This window comes from Ictalurus punctatus, chromosome 21 (assembly GCF_001660625.3).
Source record: "Ictalurus punctatus breed USDA103 chromosome 21, Coco_2.0, whole genome shotgun sequence".
NCBI classification, from domain to species: Eukaryota; Metazoa; Chordata; class Actinopteri; order Siluriformes; family Ictaluridae; genus Ictalurus; species Ictalurus punctatus.
Genome location: NC_030436.2, coordinates 1087352 through 1111118, shown reverse-complemented (window position 1 = coordinate 1111118; position 23767 = coordinate 1087352). Strand labels below are relative to the sequence as shown.

General features: G+C 42.4%; 2 protein-coding genes across 3 annotated transcripts; one reads left to right on the top strand and one right to left on the bottom strand.

The window, feature by feature from the left end:
* Positions 1 to 657: 657 nt before the first annotated feature.
* utp3 (UTP3 small subunit processome component) lies at positions 658 to 13587 on the top strand. The gene is made up of 16 exons (XM_017450989.3): positions 658 to 850; positions 2800 to 2887; positions 3003 to 3059; positions 3150 to 3206; positions 3296 to 3416; positions 3534 to 3602; positions 3718 to 3839; positions 6027 to 6179; positions 6305 to 6376; positions 6699 to 6739; positions 6831 to 6927; positions 10143 to 10265; positions 11805 to 11935; positions 12032 to 12107; positions 13186 to 13293; positions 13375 to 13587. The coding sequence occupies exons 1-16, from the start codon at positions 834 to 836 to the stop codon at positions 13462 to 13464; spliced, it is 1422 nt and encodes a 473-aa protein (XP_017306478.1). The 5' UTR covers positions 658 to 833; the 3' UTR covers positions 13465 to 13587.
* ppcs (phosphopantothenoylcysteine synthetase) lies at positions 13504 to 16590 on the bottom strand. Of its 2 annotated transcripts, XM_017496452.3 has the most exons (4): positions 16478 to 16590; positions 15729 to 16262; positions 14398 to 14501; positions 13504 to 14315 (listed from the first exon to the last, which is right to left on the bottom strand). In XM_017496452.3, the coding sequence occupies exons 2-4, from the start codon at positions 16249 to 16251 to the stop codon at positions 13992 to 13994; spliced, it is 951 nt and encodes a 316-aa protein (XP_017351941.1). In that variant the 5' UTR covers positions 16252 to 16262; positions 16478 to 16590; the 3' UTR covers positions 13504 to 13991.
* Positions 16591 to 23767: the final 7177 nt, after the last annotated feature.

The window sequence follows — 23767 nt, the reverse complement described above, 5'->3', positions numbered from 1 at the left end:
TGAGAATGTATTTTTCACACCAAATTGTTGAGGCCCCCCGGGCGCCCCCTGGCGGCCCCCACTTTGAAAACCACTGGTCTAGGGTTTCCCCTGCCTTGCTCCCTGAGTCACCTGGGATAGGCTGCAGGCTCCCCACAACACTGCATAGTATAAGTGATGCAGAAAATGGATGGATATGTTCTTACTTAAATTTGCACATGTATGACAATACACACAATCCGAAGGCTTTGTTTCAGCTTGCTAGAAGAGGCTTTGCAAGTATTCCTAAATATCTGATGAAGATCACTGACATTCAACTCCAGAAGCTCTTGTTGAGACTAAAATGCCACCAGTGTAGTGAATGAACCAGAAATGCAGGAGTAATACTGGACGTGTTTGTGGAATGGGCCATTGAATGATTTATTCGTCCTTCTCTGGTGCCATAATAAAGGTGAAGAAAAAGAAGGGGGGGGGGGGGGGTTAGTATAAACATATGGATAATTATGCACAAAAATAAGTATCTGGACTTTATCTTGAGACATGTTATCTCTCGCTTGGTTTCCTATTTTAATAACAGGTCCCTTGAGACAGGTTTTTTTTCTTTTGAATCTCAAAAATGCCGGACTTGACCCAGGGTGTGTTTGTATGACTTTTATTTTGACATGTGATGTGTGAACCGGAAGTCATTACTCTGGTGCGCGTACACACGTTTTGGAAATCTCGTGGGTGATTTTTGTTTGGGTTTAGCAGTAAAACGACGCTCTGTTATAACTGTTGTTTAGGTATTTATTATTTGAAATCAGTTTCAGAAGTTGAATCCAGTTGAGCGGCTGTAGCGAGGACCTGAGAGCAGCATGGTTCGGTCAAAACGGTATGTAACGTTGAAGGTTCAGAAGCTTTTAGTATGCATGTGTAGGCTGGAGGTAAAGTTGGTTAAAAAAAAGGTTCTGTTAATACTGGAGATGTGACTCTTATCACGTGATCAGAAGTAACACACTCCATACAAAATATTGGGGATTTACTGAGTGTGTAAAGCAGAGGGATTCTCCACAGAGGCCAGGGATTAAAGCACCAGGCAGTCCAAATCAACAACAAATCTGACATACATGTTTACTACAGTATGACCCTGTTCAGCCTGAGAACTTATTGTAAACATTGTCTTAAACAGTACAGACACAGTAAACAAGTTCCTGAGCTCCCTCCCCCTGTACCTAGGGGCCCTAGGCAGTGCTGTTCTGCACCAAGGGGCCCTAGGCAGTGCTGTACTGCACCAAGGGGCCCTAGGTAGTACTGTACTGCACCAAGGGGCCCTATGTAGTGCTGTAGTGCACCAAGGGGCCCTAGGTAGTGCTGTAGTGCACCAAGGGGCCCTAGGTAGTGCTGTAGTGCACCAAGGGGCCCTAGGTAGTGCTGTAGTGCACCAAGGGGCCCTAGGTAGTGCTGTAGTGCACCAAGGGGCCCTAGGTAGTGCTGTAGTGCACCAAGGGGCCCTAGGTAGTGCTGTAGTGCACCAAGGGGCCCTAGGTAGTGCTGTAGTGCACCAAGGGGCCCTAGGTAGTGCTGTAGTGCACCAAGGGGCCCTAGGTAGTGCTGTAGTGCACCAAGGGGCCCTAGGTAGTGCTGTAGTGCACCAAGGGGCCCTAGGTAGTGCTGTAGTGCACCAAGGGGCCCTAGGTAGTGCTGTAGTGCACCAAGGGGCCCTAGGTAGTGCTGTAGTGCACCAAGGGGCCCTAGGTAGTGCTGTAGTGCACCAAGGGGCCCTAGGTAGTGCTGTAGTGCACCAAAGGGCCCTAGGTAGTGCTGTAGTGCACCAAGGGGCCCTAGGTAGTGCTGTAGTGCACCAAGGGGCCCTAGGTAGTGCTGTAGTGCACCAAGGGGCCCTAGGTAGTGCTGTAGTGCACCAAGGGGCCCTAGGTAGTGCTGTACTGCACCAAGGGGCCCTAGGTAGTGCTGTAGTGCACCAAGGGGCCCTAGGTAGTGCTGTACTGCACCAAGGGGCCCTAGGTAGTGCTGTACTGCAGTGGTTTTTAAAGCGGGGGCCGCCTGGGGGTGTGCCCATCCCTCCCACTAGTATGTTTTCTCTTTCTCACTCTGACAAGCACACACAATCATTCAATTCCTAATGTGATGTAAGATGTAATTATTAATAAAAAAAAAAAAAAGGGGATGTATTCAGAGGTCTGTATTTTTAACGTGTCTTAAAGACAACTTGCAAAAGGGGGGCCTTGGTCAAATGTCAATGCCATTTGCGGGGCCTTGCCCTGGAAACATTTGGGAACCCCTGAGTTAGACCACTGGTTCCACACTGCACATAATTTATTGATCCATAAAGTGGACAAAAGTTGATTAAGGGGCATGTAGGGCTGAAAACATACTAATACTAAACTTTATTTTTCAGAAGTACAGAGAATGGGAAAAAAGTAAACAAACCTTTCCCAAGTTTATATAATTTAGATAATTATATAAATAACTACTTTCAAACATGTTGTGTGTTGTCCAGTTGTTTTGGTCCCCAGCTGTTACTGCTGTCTTCCTCAATGAAACGCACCAAAAAAGAAAATGCACCAGGGTTTGATTAAAGCCAGACTGAACACTGCATGTGTGAAATGCCACCATATACTCTTCAGTGAGATCCTGTGAGGTGGTGTGCTATTTTGGTTTTAGTATCGTAGTATGCAGTATAACTGAAGATACTATGGTACTATATTTAATTAGTATGGTACTTTGAGATGGCAGGCTCCCATGATTTTGGATGTGGACCTGTTCCAGATTCCATAACCTTGCTTCATTGTGTTTTGTTTTTTGTTTTTTTTCCTGCAGAGTCGTGCGAAGGCCCAAAGCAAATAAGGTAGAGGAGTACGACAGTGACGATTCTGCCTGCTATAAAAACGAGGAAATCCCAGATAAGGTAAAGGTCTCGCAGATGGTCTTGAGGGTTTTGTGGACAGCTGTGTTGCTCTGTGCGTAATGTGGAACATCAGGATTCAACTTGTCTTAACACGACCTTGTGTTTCTGTCATCAGCGATCATCCAAGAGTGTGCAGGATAAAATAGAACATTTCCACAGTACAAAAATCTCAGTGAGTCGCTCTTCACACAGATGTGTTGCTCTTTCATTGTCTGTAATGTGACCGTTACTGACTTTTTTAAAAATATATATATATTTGTAGGATCTTTTGGCTCAAGGTGTGCAGCTGGACAGTGAACAAGAGGATGAGGCTGATGAGGTAATTGACGGATTATTAATAATCGTTCAATACACAGTGAACATATTGAGTCAGATTTTAAGATGTGTGATCATTCGTGGTGTGTTCAGGAAGAGGTGATGCCCCTGACACTCGAGGACTCGGATGATGAAGAGGAAGAGGAGAATAGCAACAATGAAGAAGAAGAAGAGACCGATATGGAGAGTGATCTGGAAGGAAAAAGGGATGATGGCAAGTCATGAATGATTGTTGGATGATTTGTAACATTCACTCGTTTTTAAATTCATTATACCTGTGTATTATTTTCACACAACTTACTAATACTTTTTTTCTGTTTCACTTTAATAGATCTGCCAAATGACATGGCCTGGGGGAGCAAGAAGAGAATGTACTATGACACTGATTACACCACTAAAAGTATGTGTTTGACTGTACATGCTGCACACAGTACCTAGAAAGACTACACACAGGTTCTGGTGTTAGAGTTTTCCGAAGCAGGATTTAAAAACGCTGGTTATTGGTTTGTTTGTAGAAGGAAAGCCGTTGGAGGAGGTAGAAGCAGAGGATAAGGAGGAAGAAGAAGAAGCCAAGAACATTCAAAAACGATTAGCGGCCAACCTGAGTGAGGAAGACTACGATCTAAACCTGCTCCAGGTGCATTTCATTTGCAGCGTTGATTGGATCTTTGTAATGTCGTATGTAGCATCCAGCTCCTTATCATTTTCATGATCTGGCTCATGGACCTTCTTCTTTTTTTTTTTTTAAAGTCTGGTTCCGATTAAGGTTTGTTCGTCATGACGTACATGCCTGTCAGTCAATGCTACACTAACCAGTCGTGTACATATGTGAGCTCATGTACACAGAAGAGCGTTTACAGCTGCCCATGGCGTGGCATGAGCAGCAGTTAAGAAAGTTTGCTTCATGTGTCTCAGAGGAAGCGCACGCCAGCCTTCAACCTCCCTAGTTTGTAGCTGTTATGTGATGGGGAAAAGTTCGCTGTCTGGAAGGAATTGGTTAATGACAAATTGGGACCAAAATGTGAGGAAAAAGGTATAAATATAGTTTCAAGTGGATCGGAGTTGAAATTCTGATGGGACTAGGGACAAGTGGATAGTCAGTAGATGATCTACTATGAACTGTTGACAGTTTGTTGATGGGCTGGATCAAGAGGGGACGGGGGGGGTAAGTTTTCTTCCCCAAAAATCTTGAAATAAAAGTAAATAGAATGTTTTACGTACAATCTATTCTTTTCATTCTTTCTCTTAGTGCTATGAAGAATGTAAAGATAACTAGTATTCTAGTTTCAGAATACACCAGGGTCTGTACAGTAGGGTGGAAGGGAGTATCTTGGATCCCAGGGTGATGTGTGTAGGAAGGGGCAGCACAGTATTCAGCAGACTGACAGCCTAGGGGTAGAAGCTGTTACCCAGTCTGGCAGAGCCTTCTGTCAGACGGCGGAGGGGCAAATAGATTGTGGGAGTGGTGGGAGGGATCGTCCACTGTTCACACTATCCTCTGTATAGTCTACATATCTTTCTTGAAATAAATGCTCGAAGTTATCTGCCAGTCGGTTCACTATTGTAATATTTGGCTTAATCTCTTAATGTGAAATATTAGCTGAATTTGGTTATATTCAAGATTTCCTCTTGGTAAGATGTCATTTTTGGTCTATATTCTGTATGTTAACAAGAATCCAGTCCTGAAGACTTTATTGTGGCAGAAAGCATACTTACATTTACAAAGCCCTGACGCTAGAGATCATGTGTTTTCACATATAGTTCATTTTAAAAGAACCAAATCCAGTTCACTTAAAGGGAACCAGCCGAAAGTGACCTCAGTCCTTTTGGTGTTCACTATATATATAAATATATATACTCAAAAGAGAACCCGGTTCTTTTTTGGGTCCTCTTCAGCAGTGAAGTGATCTCAGACTCTTTCTAGTTCACACCACAAGTTCATAAAAACTCAGACCCCAGCTTGCACCCAAAATTTCATCCAAGTCATCGTCGAAGGGACAGGAGTCCTTCATTTCAGTGGACTCTCCACATTTTGTCACAGGTGCTCGTATTGTCGCATTCCGTCGTAGTTTTTTTTGTTTTTGTTTTTTTCTTTTACCCGGCATTGTAGTGCTGTTCTGTTATAGACTCTATCCTTCATTTTTTGAGGATGTCTTGAGGATGGTTGGTGTTTAATGCAATCCTCTTTGCAAATTTCAAGAAGTACACAGCTCTCCTCCTGAGACCACACGACCCTGACATGGTGAAAAGTTTTGCGTCGTTTACAGCGGTGACGGAACATGGCTTCAGCTACGGCAATCCTGCAGGTACACATGTCGAAACGAAACGCAGGGTGCACCGGGACCTCGTTGCTTACATATATCACTAAGAAATCGAACCACAAACAAACCGTACCTCCGGAGGTGGTCTGAGTACGGTTCGCTTTTGGGTCCTTTTAGGAGGGGGTCTGAGATCACTTGATTTTATTCACATATACACACTGAACCGCTCCGAGAGTGTATGGAGGGCTCAAACGAACTAGGTGCGAACACCACCCTAAGTGTCTCCTAACAGAAAATGTCCCCGTATTAACAATTAGACAATTTTTATTTGTCATGTTTTTAAATCCACATTTTATTAGCTTTAATAGTACTGTAGATTACATTGAGCATCCGTCATTCAAGTCCATGTGAATGAGCTGTCACTACAGAAACAGTAGCATTAGAATGAGCGCATTAAATAAACCTGTGATTTGGATTACAGCCGAGCCTACTGTCAGAGTGGCGTTCTTATATAAAATAAAATCCGTGTAAATAAATGTGATGTATTATCTCATGTCTTTCAGGAGTTTGCAGTAGAAGTGGAAGCTGAAAAGACTACAGAGAAGGAGCAGGTGATTGTTAAAGACCTAAACACAATGTCAAAGAAAGAGAAGCTCAAACTGCTGAAGAAGGAGAGTCCAGAGCTCCTGGAGCTCATTCAGGATTTCAAGGCTAAGGTACAGTTTTAGAGTAGTTTATATTAATTCAGAAGATCCTTTACTGTAGTTTTATTGCATGGAAAGCACGGCATAGCTTATTAAAGGCTGTTGGCATCTTATTTATTCCGTTTTGTTGCATTTAGCTGACAGAACTGCAACACGAGATAGAGCCCATGGTGCAGATGGTAAAAGATGGACAGATTCCACCAGGAAAGGTGAGGATTGGTGTCTCGAGCAGAAATCGATGAGATAATCACCGGGATTGAATTCATTGAATTCATTGAATTCATACAAAGGTTTTTTCAGATCGGGTTCCACTCGACAGCGTCGGCCCTTCCATAGTTAAATTAAATGTCGAGAAACAAATGTAATCGTTATTATTAGTATTATAGATAGACAGTCGAGGTAGTTTTTGCATATCAGCACCCGTGGCACTTCATGGAGTGTACTTTTTATTATAAATAAATAAAACCTAGGTGAATGTATACATGCAGTTTGTATTTCCTGTGCTAATTTTTATTTTTATTTTTTTCCTAGGGGGCAAATTACCTCATGACCAAGCAGCAACTTTATCTTAAGTAAATATTCAATCTTTGTAAAAAATATATTTTAATAATTTACTTAAAAGATTTTTACAAAAACACATTTTGCTATATTTTTTCCCCCCAGCTATTGCACAAACATTAGTTTTTACCTGGTTTTAAAAGCCAAGAGAATTCAAGCACATAACCATCCAGTGATTGAGCGATTGGTGACCTACAGAAACGTAAGTATAGATGTGATTTACAGTGGTGCTTCAAAGTTTGTAAACCCTTTAGAAATGGGTATTTCTGCATAAATATGACTTACAACATCATCAGAAGTCCTAAAAGTAGATACAGAGAACTCAATGAAACAAATGAGACAAAAATATTATACCTGGACATTTATTTATTGAGGGAAATGATCCAATATTACATGTCTGTGAGGAGTAAAAGTATGTGAAGCTTTGTTTTCAGTGTGTGGTGTGACCCCCTTGTGCAGCATAACTAATCGTTTCTGGTAAGTGTTGATCATCCTGCACATCGACTTGGAGGAGTTTTATCCCGTTCCTCAGTACAGAACAGCTTCAGCTCTGGGATGTTGGTGGGTTTCCTCTAGAGCAGTGGTTCCCAAACTGGGGTACGCGAGGTGACGGAGGGGGTACGGGAGCAAAATGCAGAGATTTACTGTTCATTTAATTCCGCATCACTATGTAACATTAAAATTCTAATTCATGTTTTTGTCACGCCCAAAAATAAACTTGTGCCCCCTCCAGTGTATAAACGGCAAAATTGCAATGTTCTAAAGGTCAAATACATGACACCCAGTCAAATGATCCTGTCTTTCACGGTCAAAACTGCATCAACTCGCAGTCATGCGTCAGTGCGCATCTTACCGCATGTCCTTTATCGCCAGCACACGGCTGTATGATGAAGTTAAGTAATAGCTCGTAACGTTAAAATGGAGAAGTGGCTACAAAGATTTTGGCCCGCAACCACAGCAAGCGCCGCTGATCCACAGTCCTCTGACAGCAGTCCTCTGACAGCAGTGGCCCAGGTCCCTCTAGCAAGCGTAAGTGGACCCAGTGCTACTAGCCCAGTTCACACTGATACAGACAGCGATGTATCTGTAGTTGAAACGCCACCTCTTCTTCACCAGCAATTCGCAGAAAAACCATCAAAGAGGCGCAAATATGATGAGAAATTTATTTCTTTGGGCTTTACATACGCTGGCAGTGAAGAAAACCCCCAGCCACAGTGTGTGTATGTGCAAACGTACAGATCTTTAGAAACAACGCATGCTACTAACTTTCTGCTAAATAAACCTCGAGAGTTTTTTGAAAGACATTTAAGACATCTCGGGAGAAGTAGTAAGACCCGTATAACAGCGTAGGTAAACCTAAATAGGAAGAGTCTGGAAGCATCCTACATGGGGAGTTGCAGAGTGGCTAAGACGGGCAAAGCCCATACTATTGTGGAGGACTTCATTCTTCCTGCTGCGGCTGGTATAGCTGGTGTAATGCTTGGGGGAAAGGCCACAAAAAAACCAATACAGATGATGTCATCGTCAGACAACACAGTCAGACAACACAGTAAACACTAAACCTGTGTCCCAAATGAAGTACTGCACACTTACACTATGCACTGTGTACTCTACCGTCTAGTGTGTGGAGTTTAGAAAGGTGACATCATCTCAAATAGAACACTAGCGGCTTTTTATATCTGGAAGTATAAGCCGCTTCCTGGGTGATGCGCATGAGACACCAGAGTCACGTACAATGACTTTCTTCAGTTTACTTTCCGTCAGCGTTACCCTTTATTCCCAACGTGACGTCCGTCCTCATCAGACGCAGGAGAAATCGTCACGTGACTGAGGAAGAAAGTCTCTAAGGCAGGAGAGCATTTTATATTAAACACCGCGGAGATCAGACAGTGCTGCACGAGCACAAACACCTTTCTATCCAAAATGCTCCACTGTGTGTACGGGGCAGGGGGAACTGGTGAAGCTGCTTAAAAGCTTTAGTTTCATTGAAGTTTATTGTCATTATATTCTGTATTTGCGCGCTTGCAGTGTAAAGTCTGTTCTTTATTATAACGGAAGTGATGTGTTGGTAACGAGGCCGCGGTGCTCCTCACGCGCAGTGTAGACGCGCTGATACAGAGTGTAGCGCGAGTAAGATCTGTAATGTCTCATTAAAACATTATGATCAAAAGTAAACACGAAAAATAATATGTCTAAAGACAGCGAGGAACAGATATCACAAGGTTGAACTGCTTGCTTCAGGTTCTTCCACAACATCTCTACTGGATTAAGATCAGGACTTTGACTCGGCCATTCCAAAACATTCACTTTATTCTTCTTTAAACGTTCTCTGGTACGACGTGCGCTTAGGGTCGTCGTCTTGCTGCAGGACCCACTTTCTCTTGACATTCAGTTCATGGACCTGTAATCGCTGGTATAACTCAGAATTCATTGTTCCATCAATGATGGCAAGTCATCCTTGCCCAGATGCTGCAAAACAGTCCCAAACCATGACACTAGCACCACCATGTTGCACAGATGGGATATGGTTCTTCTACTGGAATGCAGTGTTCTTCTCCAAACACAACGCTTCTCATTTAAACCAAAAAGTTATATTTTGGTCTCATCCGTCGACAAAAAATTTTCTATTAGTCTTAGAAAACTGCAAAAGGGCCGCAGTGTTCCTTTTGGAGCGCAGTCACTTTCTCCTTGCAACCCTGCCATGCACACCATTGTTCAGTGTTCTCCTTATTATGGACTCATGAACATTATCCAAAGTGAGAGAGGCTGTTAGTTGCTTAGAAGTTACCCTGGATTCCATTGTGACCTCGTGGAATATTACACGTCTTGCTCTTGGAGTGATCTTCGTTGGTCTCCACTCCTGGGGAGCGTAACACTGGTCTTAAATTTCCTCCATTTGTACACAGTCTGTCTGAATGTGGATCGGTGGAGTCCAAACTCTTTAGAGATGGTTTTGTAACCTTTTCCAGCCTGATGAGCATCAACAACTCGTTTTTTTTTTTTGTTTTTTTTTCTGCAGTCCTCAGAAATCTCCTTTGTTCGTGCCATGATACACTTCCACAAACACGTGTTGTGAAGATCAGACTCTGATAGATCCCTGTTCTTTGAATAAAACTCATTCACACCTGATTGTCATCCTATTGGTTGAAAACACCTGACTCTAATTTCACCTTCAAATTAAGCTGCTAATCCTAGAGGTTCACACACTTTTCCCACTCTCAGGTATGTAATATTGGATCATTTTCCTCAGTAAATAAATGACCAAGTATAATATTTTTGTCTGATTTGTTTAACTGGATTCTCTTTGTCTACTTTTAGGTTATATTTATGGAGAGATGTAGATCGTATTTATTTTTTTGTCAAGTGTGTGATAATACATGCTTATTTATTAGTTAGTTTGTTTGTTTGCTTCCATAGTTAATCAATGAACTAGGAGCTGTTGATGCCAAACTCTCCCCTCAACTGCGCCAGCTGCTTTCTGAAAGGCAGGAGGAGAGAGCAGCTAAAAAACCACAGAGCAGCAAAAAAGACAAGCGTGAGGTAAGAGTGTTCTTTTCCCATATAGGGTCAGTATTGAAGTGTCAGGAATAATTGCCTACAGTGCTCTGAAAAAGCCCCATCCTGATATCTTCTGTTTTTGTATACTCATACTAATGCTAAATTCTTTCAGAAATTAAAACTAAATCTGAGATAGAACAAAGTCAACCCGAGTAAACACAAAATACAGTATTTAAATGATAGTTATTTACTGAAGCAAAAAAATTATCCATTACCACTGGGCCTGTGTGAAAATGTATTTGCCCCATTACTAATTCCCCAAATCTACAAAACTGCATTCATAATGGGGTTCAGCTGGACTAGACACAACCAGACCTGATTACTGCAAACCCTGTTCACTCACATCAACACTTAAGTAGAACTTTTCAACAGCATGAAGTTGGTTAAAAGGTCTTACTCAGTAACACACTATGACAAAGTTGAAAGGAATTCCAGAAATGAAGAGGAAGAAGGTGATTGAAATACATCAGTCTGGGAAGAGTTACAAAGCGATTTCAGAGGCGCTGGGACTCCAAAGAAGCACAGTGAGAGCCGTTATCTCCACATGGAAAAACTCTGCACAGTAGTGAACCTTCCCAGAAGTGTCCGACCTTCCAAAATTCCTCCAAGAGCACAGTGACGACTCATCCAGGAAGTCAAAAAAGAGCCAAGGACAACACCAAAGGACCTACAGGCCTCGCTTGCATCAGTAAAGGTCACTGTTCATGACCTCACTATCAGAAAGACTCTGGGGGAAAACGGCTCCATGGAAGAGAGGCGAAGTGAAAACCACTGCTGACCCAGAAGAACATTAAGACTCGTCTGAATTTCACCAAGACACCCCTTGATGATCCTCAAACCTTTTGGGAGAATGTTCTGTGGATTGATGTGTAGAAAGTTTGAACTGTTTGGAAGACAGGGGTCCTGTTACATCTGGTGTAGATGAGAATTCGACAAAAAGATTATCATAGCTACGGTTAAGCATGGTGGAGGAGGTGTGATGGTGTTGGAGGTGTGATGGTGTGGGGATTCTTTACTGCTTCAGGGTCTGGGCCTGGCAATAATTGAGGGAAACATGAATTCTCTACCAGAAAATTTTAAAGGAGAGGTCTTTAGAGATCCAAGGGGGATTCAGGCCATAAATTGAAACTCAAGCGTGATTGGATTCTGCAGCAAGACGACGATCCAAAGCGTAGGAGTAAGTCCTAGTCCTAGAAGTAAGTGAAAGTCTGATCTCCAGTTATTGGAAGTGTTTGGTTGCAGTTATTACTGCTAAAGGTGGCACAACCAGATTTTAAGTTTGAGGGTGCAATTAGTTTTTCACATGGGTGACAGGTGTTGGGTTTTATTTATTTTTTTTTTTTTTGCTTTAATAAAATAACTAAATCAATAAATAAAACCTGTACTGTGTGTTTACTCGGGTTGCCTTTGTTTTATGTTGTATTTCGTTTGCAGATCTAAAACTATTTAGTATGAGATATACACAAAAACAGAAGAAATCGAATACTTTTTCACAGACTTGAGTTTCTTATGGCTTCATAGATATCAAAGGTGGCAGATAAGCAGGAAGCTGAAGAGTCTGACTTGGATGAAGAGGCAGCCCTGCTCTTCTACAAAGGCATCGAGGAGAGACTGAAGCGAAAGAGAAAGAACAAGAGGCTGCCGGAGGACGGGTGAGAGATTGAGAATGATCGTCAGTGTGTTCTGGAAAGAATAAACCGGGTCAGAGACCTCACTGACCGATACACCGGGACTCTGATTGTGTGTAGGTCAATGATCGAGCGGGACGAGGCGGAAGAAGAAGCAGAGATGGACGGAGAGGCTAAAAGGGGCATTACCTACCAGGTACAGTGAAACTGACTGTGGAAGAGAAACGGCCTCAATTTGGCCCTTCTTCTAAACATTCAGATATTTAAAGAGGAGGCATGACGAGCCGCAAAATGTTTCGTATATTATCAAATAAGGAAGAGTTCGGTTTTCTTAAATTCCTTAAATGAACACACTTACAAACTGTGGCCTTATTTTGAAGCTATTAAGTCATTAAGACCTACCTACCCTTAAACTCCACCAAGCAGAGACATCATACTGCTCTAAAACTGTGCAGTCAGTCATGTTAATGACGCACTGAATGTAGAGTGGTGAATATTTTGACAGGTTTGGTTGCGGTTGTATAATATCTGAAAATATCAATCAGTCCCTACAGGATTTTGCTGAGTTTTTGTGTGATTGCTGCGGCCAAAAATGACTCGATTTTGCTTTTCGACGAATTTGTGGAGGGTTTTTTTTTGCGTGCGTGCGGAAGACTACTCGAATTGCACAGAATTGTTTTTCACAGACATGTTTGTTGGTAAATGAGCTCTTTTAGCCGTGCACATGAATTGAAGAGGGCTTATGGCTAAATGCCCGTTGTGATGTCACATGACGCATCTTGGCCCAAGTCTGTGGAATAATTGCAAGCTTCGGCGAACCTTACAGAATTTGCATCAGTTTTTGCGATCAGAAAATGTCGAAACATCCTGAAGGGACTGATCAGTGAAAACAGAGTTCGACACAAACGGGGATTTCAGAAACAGGTTTACTGTCCCTTCACTCTCACATAGTCCGCTAGATAGACGTAGGCCATGGGGGTTATTGAGAATCGGTTGGGCCATACTAATGACCTCATGAAGTACAGTACTGGTGAGTGGATGCTTCCGTTTGCTTTAGGACATCTGTTTATCTCTGCTTTGTCGATGGGTTCCTCCTATAGACACCAGAACTTGTGGTGCCGAGTTTCTAAACTGTACAGGAGCTTAGCACTCCGATCTTAAACTGATGTGCTTAACCTGCTCCGAGAGTGCAACTTCAGACATCGTTTTCTGCATACCGTTGTTTCTTATTCTAATCATAAACAGTAAATGTACATTTATTTTGGCTTGCGAAGATGGCCAAGAACAAAGGACTCACGCCAAAGAGGAAGAAGATTGACCGCAATCCCAGAGTCAAACACAGAGAGAAATTCAGACGTGCCAAGATTCGCCGGAAGGGTCAGGTACGAGGAGAACTCACTAAAAGTATGTAACGTGATTCTTGTCTTATTCTGAACACGAGATGACCCGTGCATCTGTTTCAGGTCCTGGATGTTCGGCGCGAGGAGACGAGATACACCGGAGAACTATCTGGAATTCGTGCTGGAATTAAAAAGAGTATCAAGCTCAAGTGATCAGTCCAGTTAGATCAAGCAATTAAAAAGTCAAGACTATACAGTTTGGGTAAAATCGCATGTTTATTTGCGAACCATTTGTTATGATGTTCACATCCATAAAATAAAAATAATAATAATAATGATGATTCTCTGAGCTGATTAATCATGCAGCAGCAATTATAGTGCCAGTTAAATGACTTCAGGACTGATTACATTCCCTTCCTATGCTGATAATGTCTGGAAAAAGGAACACTGATACTTGATACACACACTAGAAGTGATATTTTTTACAACCACAAGCTTTTATTGTAACCCTGCACGTTAGCATGCAGTTATCTTATTAAAGATCAGTAAATAGGTACATGGGGCATAAGGTGCATGCTTAGGAATGTTTTTTCATCGAGCTGGTGGCAAGTCATATCTTGTTACTCTATCCAAAACAGCCAACACCTTGGGATGACAGTTTTTCTAGCTTTACTGTGAATTTAAAGGCAAGTACAAGTCCACTGATCTAAGATCTGAGTTAAGAGGCTGCTAACACACTTCTAAACTTTTTGGTTTATGAACTGAGTGTGTGCATGTGACAAATTCCTGACGATCTTATCTTCGATTTCAACTTCTCGCTGAGCTTCCTCGTCTGTAAGGACCAGTTCCGTCTGGGAGTCTTCAGTGACGACGACGACGTAACCATGCCGTGTGTCTAGGACGTTGGCCACGACTGCCTGATGCTTGTAGGTGTCCAAGGCACAACGAGCTCGCTCCAAGAGGATGGACGGATCCGTTTCCAGCTTGAAGGAAATGACGAACGCTGTTGGGGCCCAGTCCTTCACCAGTGGTTTAAGGATTTTGGGTACCATTTTCATGCTTATCTGAAAGGCCACAATCTCCGGTTAGAAGTTTAAAGATCGTCACATGTGACAAGAAGATAAAGATTTTTATGCGATTCTGTACCTGTAAAGGTCCGTTGGAGGATTGTATTTTGTGCTCCGGCATTTCAGAAGCGGGGATGTAGAAATCTGAAACCGCCGCAGCCAAATAAAACATGGCTTTGGAACCTTTAAAAAAAATGAAATTTATTTTAACTTCAATTTTGAACTTTACACTCAAAAAAAGTGTACTAAACTATATATGTATATAAATTTCCTTGGCACTGGCCTACCCTTTATCTGTACCTATATGTATCCATCACCTGGAAATGTACACTTACCATCCACTTTTATATCAAACATTTCTCCTCCAAATACAACTTCAAAGCTTAGATAAAAATGTATTCTTAACCCATTTGCATAATGTTAGTGGATTACAACCTGCTCACATTAAGAACATGTACACTAGCCCTGCCACTTTATTAGGAACACCTGCACATTCATGCACTTATCTAATCTCTCGATGCATAAAATTGTGCAGATACAGGCGAGCGCTTCAGTTAAAGTTCACATCAAAGATCAGGATTTTCACGCAACAGTCTCTAGAGTTTACACTGTAACGTGAGGCCGAACTGTAGTGAGCAGAAAGACGTCTCCGCACGCACAAAACCTCCAAGCTTGAGCTGGACGTGCTACAACGGCGGAAGACTACATGGGGTTGCACTCGTGTTGGCTAAGTACAGAGATCCGAAGCGATCACGGGTGCAGTCTCGGCCAAGCTGGACAGTTGAAAATTAAATGATAGAAATAAGTCACCTGGTATTTTTCCAGTCTTCTACTGCCCGGTGCGGGTGAGTCCGAGCCAGTGATCACCTCCGGTTCCTGTTCTTGGCTGACAGTAGTGCAACCTGATGTGTTGTGCATTCTGAGATGCTCTTCTACTCACCACACTTATAAAGAGTGCTTATTTGAGTTACTTTATACTTCCTATCAGCTCAGATCTGTCTGCTCATGATGTTTGATGTGAACATTAACTGAAGCTACTGGCTTCAGTTAATGTTTCGTGCATTGTGCTGCTGCCACATGACTGCTGATTGGGTAACTGCATTAATGATCGGGTGTTCCTATCAAAAGAGACAGCATATATATATATATATATATATATATATATATATATATATATATATATATATATATATATATATATATATATGATATAGATATAGTGTATCTTATAAATAAATAAAGATTCAAGATACACATTTGGACTTAATTAACTTTTAAATTAAAGCTTTAAAAGGTACAAAAAGTGTATGCTTCAATGTGCCACTCCAGCAGCAAAGAAAGGTACAGTTTTAGTACGCTTTTTCCTTTCGACTGTATGTGGTGTGTGTGTGTGCGGATCTTTATGTCTACCTATTGAACTGAGAGCTTGTGCTGCAGCTTTGAGAAGGTGGAGATACTCGGATAAGGTGCTGAACTCCACTGGGAGAAGTAACCCTGCAGATTTCACTGCCTGGTACCGCTTCAGGACCTCGGTGATGTTCGGCAGCTTTGTCTGATCCACTGTGACCAGACCAGTGCCCTCCTGAACAGTGTCTAACGTTAGACAGTCCAGCAGATTGACCCCTGTGTATAGGCGTGTGTAGGGGTACAGAGAGCGCTGCCTGTGCAGGAAGATCACGGCATACCCCTGAGAGAGAAAGTACTCCGCCGAGGAGGCTCCACGCCGGCCGCTGCTGAAGTTGTCGAGAAAGCGCACCGTCCTGGACTCCAGAGGAACCTTGGTGCCTCCTGAAGTGATGAGCACGACCCTGCGTCCTGCAGCCCCATGCTGTACTGCAAACGCCTCCATCACACTCCTGACCTCCTCAACATGAGCCGGGACAGCAAACTCCTCACTCAGGCTGCCTGCTGCTGCAGGGTCACAACTCGCCATTGGGTTTACGCCTGCAGTGTAAAATGACATGGCTGTGGATTGACTTTCACACTTTCAACACTTCAGAGTCTAACTCCTCTTGCTTTATTGACTAGAAAGTAACATAGTGCACATACTCTTACGCAACTGGACACTGAGCACTCATAAACAAACTGACTGTTCTTAATAATTACGTAAAGCTACATATTAAGGCGTAGTGCGATTCTTTTAGATTTAATCATCTTACTTTGTGTGAACGTGTCTTTCCGGACCACCACAACTAACTGTCAGAAGAGTTCAAACTTTAGTTTCAAAGGTGACCGCAATTCCCAAATTCCACTTCCGGGTTAACTACGCGTGTGCGAATTGGCTTGTCCTGATTGGCTCGTTATATGAGGCGACAAGCAAGTTCAAAATAAAAGTTCACGACCGACGGATTAATCTTACCTTTCAAAGTAGTCGTTATACATATTGTTCATAAAGGAAGACGAACATTTGCGATTTTTTTTTTCTTTTTCCAAGTGCTCAAGTCCAACCCCTGTATTTTAGTCACTTGAGGAAAAAACAGTCAACTACATACCAGTAAAGGAAGCATTTTGAGATTCAGAATTAGGGATAGGGGGCAGTGTTGTTCCAGTAAAATGTTACACACACTTCCATGCTATCAGCTGTATACACGCAGGAATATTGGGCTCCAGCAGTCAGACACCCCCAGACTGCAAATAATCATATGCCGTCAGCCCACTTCTCACCTTGGGTTACTTTATTAGGAACACCCTACTAATTAATACTTGGTTACTTTATTAGGAACACCCTACTAATTAATACTTGGTTATCACCTCAGACTAGTCTGGCCAACTTGCAGAACTGCTGTTCACTGAATTTTTTTGGTTTTCGCACTGTTCTGTATAAACTTTAAAGATTGTTGTACATGAAAATGGCAGGAGATTGGCACAACTGAGCATGGGGCACAAGGCGGGGTACACCCTGGACAGGGTGCCAATCCATCACAGCGCACAATCACACACACACTCACACACCCATTCATACACTACGGACACTTCAGACACGCCAATCAGCCTACCATGCATGTCTTTGGACTGGGGGAGGAAACCGGGGGAAACCCCTGCAGCACGGGGAGAACATACAAACTCCTCACACACAGGACCACAGTGGGAATCGAACCCCCGACCCTGGAGGTGTGAGGCGCACGCTAACCACTAATCCACCGTGCACCCACCAGCAACCATGTTGCGGTTGAAGTTATACACACTCAATATTACTTAATTAGGAACACGTGTACACACATATTCAGGCAGTTATTTAATCAGCCAATCACGTGGCTGCAGTGTAATGCAAAAATCATGCAGATGGAGGTCACGTAACATTTACATCAAACATCAGAATGAAGAAAAGTGTGATATATGTGTCTTTGAACGAGGCATGGATGTAGGTCTGGTTTGAGTATTTCATAAGCTACAGATTTCCTGGGATTTTCAACAACAGTCTCTAGAGTTTATACAGAATGGTACAAAAACTAAAGACACTGAGTGAGTGACAGTTCTCTGGATGGAAACATCTTGTTGATGAGAGAGGTCAGAGGAAAATAGCCAGATTGGTTCGAGCTGCCGGGAAGGATATAGTAACTAGTATAATCACTCATATGAGTTGGTGAGCGAAAAAAGCATCTCAGCGTGCACAAAACATTGAGCCTTGAGGTGATTTGATTTATTTATTTCAATAATTTCCAGCTGTCTGTTTTGGGTGAGTCTGTGCCTATGATAGATAGATTCTTGTTCTTGGCTGACAGGAGTGGAATCTGATGTGGTCTTCTGCTATAGGTTGTTCAACACATCTAGATGTAAATATGAGGAAACGAAAGCTGAAATTCTGATCTATCGTCTCATATTCATCTTTTCATCTCAAACCTTCAGTGTATGGTGAAAACAATGGGATTAGCCTCGCCGTTCCTATACTTTCAAAGGGGACTGTAACTGCATGAATGTACAGGGTTTCTTATTAAAGTGGAGGTGTATAGGTGCCATTTTGGATGTGTACCGTTACTGATAGGCTTGGGCAGTAACCGAATACATGTAACAGCGTTACGTAGGCTAATCAGGATACAAAAAACTGGTAACTGTAATCCATTACAGTTACGTGAAAAAACAAAGTAATCAGATTACAAGTAGGCCTACATTTTGATTTAAAAAAAAAGGGAATACTATCCGGATTATTTTTTCCCCCATTTAAAACCAAAGACATGGAACTTTAGCAGGGCTCTAGACTGCACCGAAAACGGGCGCATTTGCAACCAAAAATATTAGTTTGCGAATAATCTTTTTGCTGAGATCGCCACTGATAACAATATAAATTTACACGTTATGATTTTAAAATGTGCGTGTAATGTCTTTTTAATTGCGTGTTCTGTGAGGAGCAGCCTATCACATAATGTGTTGTGTTTCACTGAGCAAAAATACGCACGGGGAAAGTGAGGGTCAGCTTCAGAGAGACGGCAAAACGAAAAATATCAGACTTTTCCCAAACAATCCCTATCTCTGTCAAGCAAACCTTCTGAGAGAGGGAGGGAGTGAGGGAGAGAGGGAGGGAGGGGGAGAGGGGGGGAGAGGGGGGGAAGGAGTGGGGGAGAGGGGGAAGGGGGGGAGAGAGGGAGGGAGTGGGGGAGAGAGGGAGAGGGGGAGAGAGGGAGGGGAGAAGGGGGCGAGAGGGAGGGAGGGGAGGGGGTAGAGAGGTAGAGAGGGAGAGAGGGAGAGGGAGAGGAGGGAGGGGGAGAGGGAGAGGGAGAAGGGGGCGAGAGGGAGGGGAGACGAGGGGAGGGGAGGGGGTAGAGAGGGAGAGAGAGAGGGGGGGAGTGGGGGAGAGGGGCAGGGAGAGAAGGAGGGAGTGGGGGAGAGAGGGAGGGGAGAAGGGGGCGGGAGGGAGGGAGGGAGGGGAGACGAGGGGAGGGGAGGGGGTAGAGAGGGAGAGAGGGAGAGAGGGGGGGGAGCGGGAGAAGTGGGAGAGAGGGAGAGAGGGGGGGGGAGCGGGAGAAGTGGGAGAGAGGGAGGGAGGGGAGACGAGGGGAGGGGGTAGAGAGGGAGAGAGGTAGAGAGGGAGTGGGGGAGAGGGAGGGGAGAAGGGGGCGAGAGGGAGGGAGGGAGGGAGGGGAGACGAGGGGAGGGGGTAGAGAGGGAGAGAGGTAGAGAGGGAGGGGGAGAGAGGGAGGGGGGGGGAGACGAGACTCAGAGGATCAACTTTCTGTGTCTGTCAATGAACGCCCAAGTACAGGTGCATCTCAAAAAATTAGAATATCGTGGAAAAGTTATTTTTTTTCGTAATTTAATTCAAGAAGTGAAACTTTCATATATTCTAGATTCATTACACAAAGTGAATTATTTCAAGAGTTTTTTTTGAATTACAGCTCATGGAAATCAAAAATCCATTATCTCAAAATATTACAATAAGTAATTTATAATACAGAAAAGTCGACCTGAGAAGACTCTAAATCAGTTAATTAACTCAAAACACCTGAGCGTTTAATCTCTCAGTCTGGTTCAGTACACACAACCACAATCACGGGAGGATCAAGGCCGCGTTATCCCATTGGGCGTTATTCATGGACTGCAGCCCAGGGCCCCGAACACTAGGGGGCGCCCGAGAGGATTCTGTTTTGCATTTTAAAAATGACACATTTTGGTCCAGGTAATTATTCGTACATAGAGCAGCGTGGACACACACACACACACACACACACACACACACACACACACACACACACACACACACACAAACAAACAAGTAAGTCACGGTACTGGATAACACCTCCTCAACAACATGTTGCACGAAAATGTCTGAAAATATGACAGTGCAGAGAAAAGAGAAAAGAGCAGCAACAGAAAAAACTAAGAAACTCTAAGCAAAATACCTAAGCTAATAACTTTATTTACAAATATATAGAAGAACTCCTAGACGTTGATAAACAACAATGAATCTAATTTTACTAGGCTACATCAACTACAATATCAGCCGCAGCCGGGGGGCCTACTGGAGCTATAGAGACGACCGTGCCACTTTAGGTAGGTTGAATAATAATAATAATAATAATAATAATAATAATAATAATAATTTCTTAGATTCATATAGCACTTTTCAAGTCACTCAAAGCGCTTTACATTGTATCAGGGGGAAATCTCCTGAACCCCACCTGCCTGTCGCCTCCACCTGGATGATGATATCGCCCTCCTCCGGTCAGCACTTCTGAATCAGGTGGATCAAAATTGGGGCTTATAAAAATAGACTGAGGACATCAGTGCATGAACAAATTCTTAACTGTGTGCCAGTGATGTCAAGTGAGTACAACATTCTGTGTCAACTTGATTTGAAGGATTTAATCGAGGAATTCTCTCTGAGGAAGAGCAGGAAGAAGCTCCTCTTAGTGCTGAGTGAGATTTAATTCATTTTATTTGCTGGGCTGTTTCTGATTTGTAAAATTATTACTCGATACCATTGTTTAATTTATGTGGATTATTTTAGCTTATATGAGTTGATATGCTCTCAGTATTTCTCTTTATTTTATTTGATCAACAAATTTAATGCAGGTGTTCACTATGTGCTCCTTGTTTGAACATTTTGGCATATTTGGTGTTTGCCGAGTATGACGTGAATTTTGTCTTTATGGTTCTTTGATTGCGCATTTGATTTACCAGTTGATGGAATATAACTGGGGCCCCAAGTGATGCATTAGCCCCTGGCCCCGCAAAGGCTTAATGTGGCACTGGGGAAGATGAACGTAAATGTTGCATTTCCTTTGGAAATCAAGGTTCCAGAGTCTGGAGGAGGAGTGGAGAGGAACAGAATCCACGCTGCTTGAAGTCCAGTGTGACGTTTCCACAGTCAGTGATGATTTGGGTTGCCATGTCATCTGCTGGTGTTGGTCCAGTGTGTTTTCTCAAGTCGAGAGTCGATGCAGCGTTGACCAGGAGATTTTAGAGAGCTTCATGCTTCCATCTGCTGACGAGCTTTATGGAGATGCTGATTTCCTTTTCCAGCAGGACTCTGCACGTGTCCACAGTGCCAAAACTTCTAGTAACTGGTTTTCTGACCGTGGTGTTACTGTGCTTGACTGTCCAGCCGACTCGCCTGACCCGAACCCCATAGAGAATCTACGAGAGACACCAGACCAACAATACAGACGAGCTGAAGACCGCTATCAAAGCAACCTGGACCTCCAGAACACCTCAGCAGTGCCACAGGCTGATCGCCTCCAGGCCACGCCGCACCGTAATTCCTGCAAGAGGATTAAAACCCCGACCGAGTATCAGCGCATAAATGAACATCCTTTTCAGAAGGTCGACATTTCTGTATTATTAATTCTTTATTCGAATATTTTGAGATACCGGATTTTTGATTTCCGTGAGCTGTAAGCCGTAATCATCGAGATTAAAACAACAAAAAGGCTTGAAACATTTCACTTCATGTGTAATGAATCTAAAAATATATGAAAGTTCCACTTTTTGAATTAAATTACGGGAAAAAATGATTACACGACAACACTGAATGGAAGGAGTTAAAAATAAATTTCAACACCGCCTATATGAAGAGTTGCCTTTCACCAGATTTACCTCTCAGATATTACTAATGAAGAAAAATGGACGTATGACAAAGTCACAGCATGTGCTCTGAGCAGAATGCATCTAATTGAGATATTTCTTGTCCTAACAATTTTGGCTGCTCAGTGTGAACGTGACTTTTCAGCTCAAAACAGGATAAAATCAAAAGTACGCAATTCAGCCTTGGAGGACTTGATCAGGATCAGCACAGAGGGCCCATCACTTGAAGAGTTTGATCCTGAACCGTGTGTCAAAAAGTGGAGGAGGCCAAACTACATTCAATGGTCAAGTGATGCAGACATAATTATGGTCAGTGACACTGGCTCAGATTCTGTGGGAAGAGCAATGCTTTGTGACTGTATATAGTTCTCAAGTTGGAAAAGACGTTCAGTTCCCACTTTAAGTGAACTTGGATGAAAATGCTGACGCTGTAAAACGAGGCCAGACCTACACACACGACAGGATGACTGAAAGTAAGTGTTTGAAATTTTTTTAAATGCAAGTTCATTCTTATGTGGCGCTTTAAAAAATAATTTGCCGCCTGTTTTTTTTTTTCTTTTTTTCTTTCTTGTAAGATCCAATGGCTCTTCAATAGATTTATTTTTGTCTGGAGCCCTGCTTTTGACATAACACAATATAGACAGCTGCATGATTATAGTTCTGGTTCTCTCTTGCCAGTTGTGACTCACATGAGCCACTAAGTATTTTAGATCATATGTAAATAAAATCAACAGAATATGTGAAACTTGAAGTAATCTAAAAATAATCAGATTACATTACTTTCATACTGTGATACTTGGATTACGTAACGGATTACAGTTCTTTATGCAGTCATTAAAAATTTTTTTTTTTTTTAATTTGAAGTCATTTAGTAAACTGTAACGGAATACATTTTTAAAGTAACCCTGCCAGCCCTGGTTACTGACTGCTGTAGCTCAGTTTGTCAGCCTCAATCCACCCCATACATTATTAAAGTACAGTGAGCACCATAGGACCACCAGCAGATGTTCAGCATGCAGTATGTGTTGCACTGTTGTGAGTGTATCAGGTGCAGCAGTATTGCCGAATCGTTTAAAAACTGTATACTTAGGGCACAAGCAGGAATTTGTGCACCATGACTGACTAATATTGAGATATTAAAAAGGTTAGCAGGTCTTATGGTGAGCCCTTTTTCACTGACTTGTGAGATAGGAGTGGAGGGCTGATGGGTTACAGTCAGTGTGTGTGTGTGTGTGTGTGTGTGTGTGTGTGTGTGTGTGTGTATATATATATATATATATATATATATATATATATATATATATATATCTCAAATAAAATGTCCACTGAGTGTACACATGTATCTTTATCACTTCAATTCAGGTGATAAGCAGCAAACATCATAACGAGTGAACTGAATTCCATTTGGTATAAGAAAAAAAAACGGCAATTATATGTGTTCATTTATTTGATGAAATATCCAAACATTAGACTCATTATTCAAATGTATAAAATAATATTCTGCCTGTTTATTAGAGTTATAGGGCTTTTTATTGCCGAAGCTTCCCGAGCTGTGGTTGACAGGATAATAAAGCTCACTGAATATTACAGTTTGGATTAAACCTAGTAAATCTGAGTGACCAGTCAAACATGCTAATAACCATAAGAAGTATATAATACAGTAAATACCAGTGTATAAATACCACTGTATAAAAATAAATAAATAAATAAATAATACAATAAATAAATACCACTGTAAAAAAAAAAAAGTTAAATGGGAAAAAAAATCTGTTTATACCCTGATGCATATAATGCATTTCAGTTGTGTTATTTAAGACATTTTGCAGTGTAAACTAATTTGGAACTAATTTCCTCGCGCCATGATACACTGCTCCGTTCTGCGGCTGAAGCCGAAAAAGTAGTTCCAGATTTTTGAGAGCGGAGCAAGCGCA

Bases quoted from the DNA above. Each gene is read 5' to 3' on its own strand.
- utp3 (XM_017450989.3), top strand. The intron at 6,377-6,698 runs GTGAGGATTGGT...TTTTTTTCCTAG, and splicing joins GACAGATTCCACCAGGAAAG to GGGGCAAATTACCTCATGAC. The intron at 6,740-6,830 runs GTAAATATTCAA...TTTTCCCCCCAG, and splicing joins AAGCAGCAACTTTATCTTAA to CTATTGCACAAACATTAGTT.
- ppcs (XM_017496452.3), bottom strand. From the start codon at position 16,251: ATGGCGAGTTGTGACCCTGCAGCAGCAGGCAGCCTGAGTGAGGAGTTT. The intron at 14,502-15,728 runs GTAGACATAAAG...TTTTTTTTAAAG, and splicing joins ACAAGCTCTCAGTTCAATAG to GTTCCAAAGCCATGTTTTAT. The intron at 14,316-14,397 runs GTACAGAATCGC...GTGGCCTTTCAG, and splicing joins CCTCCAACGGACCTTTACAG to ATAAGCATGAAAATGGTACC.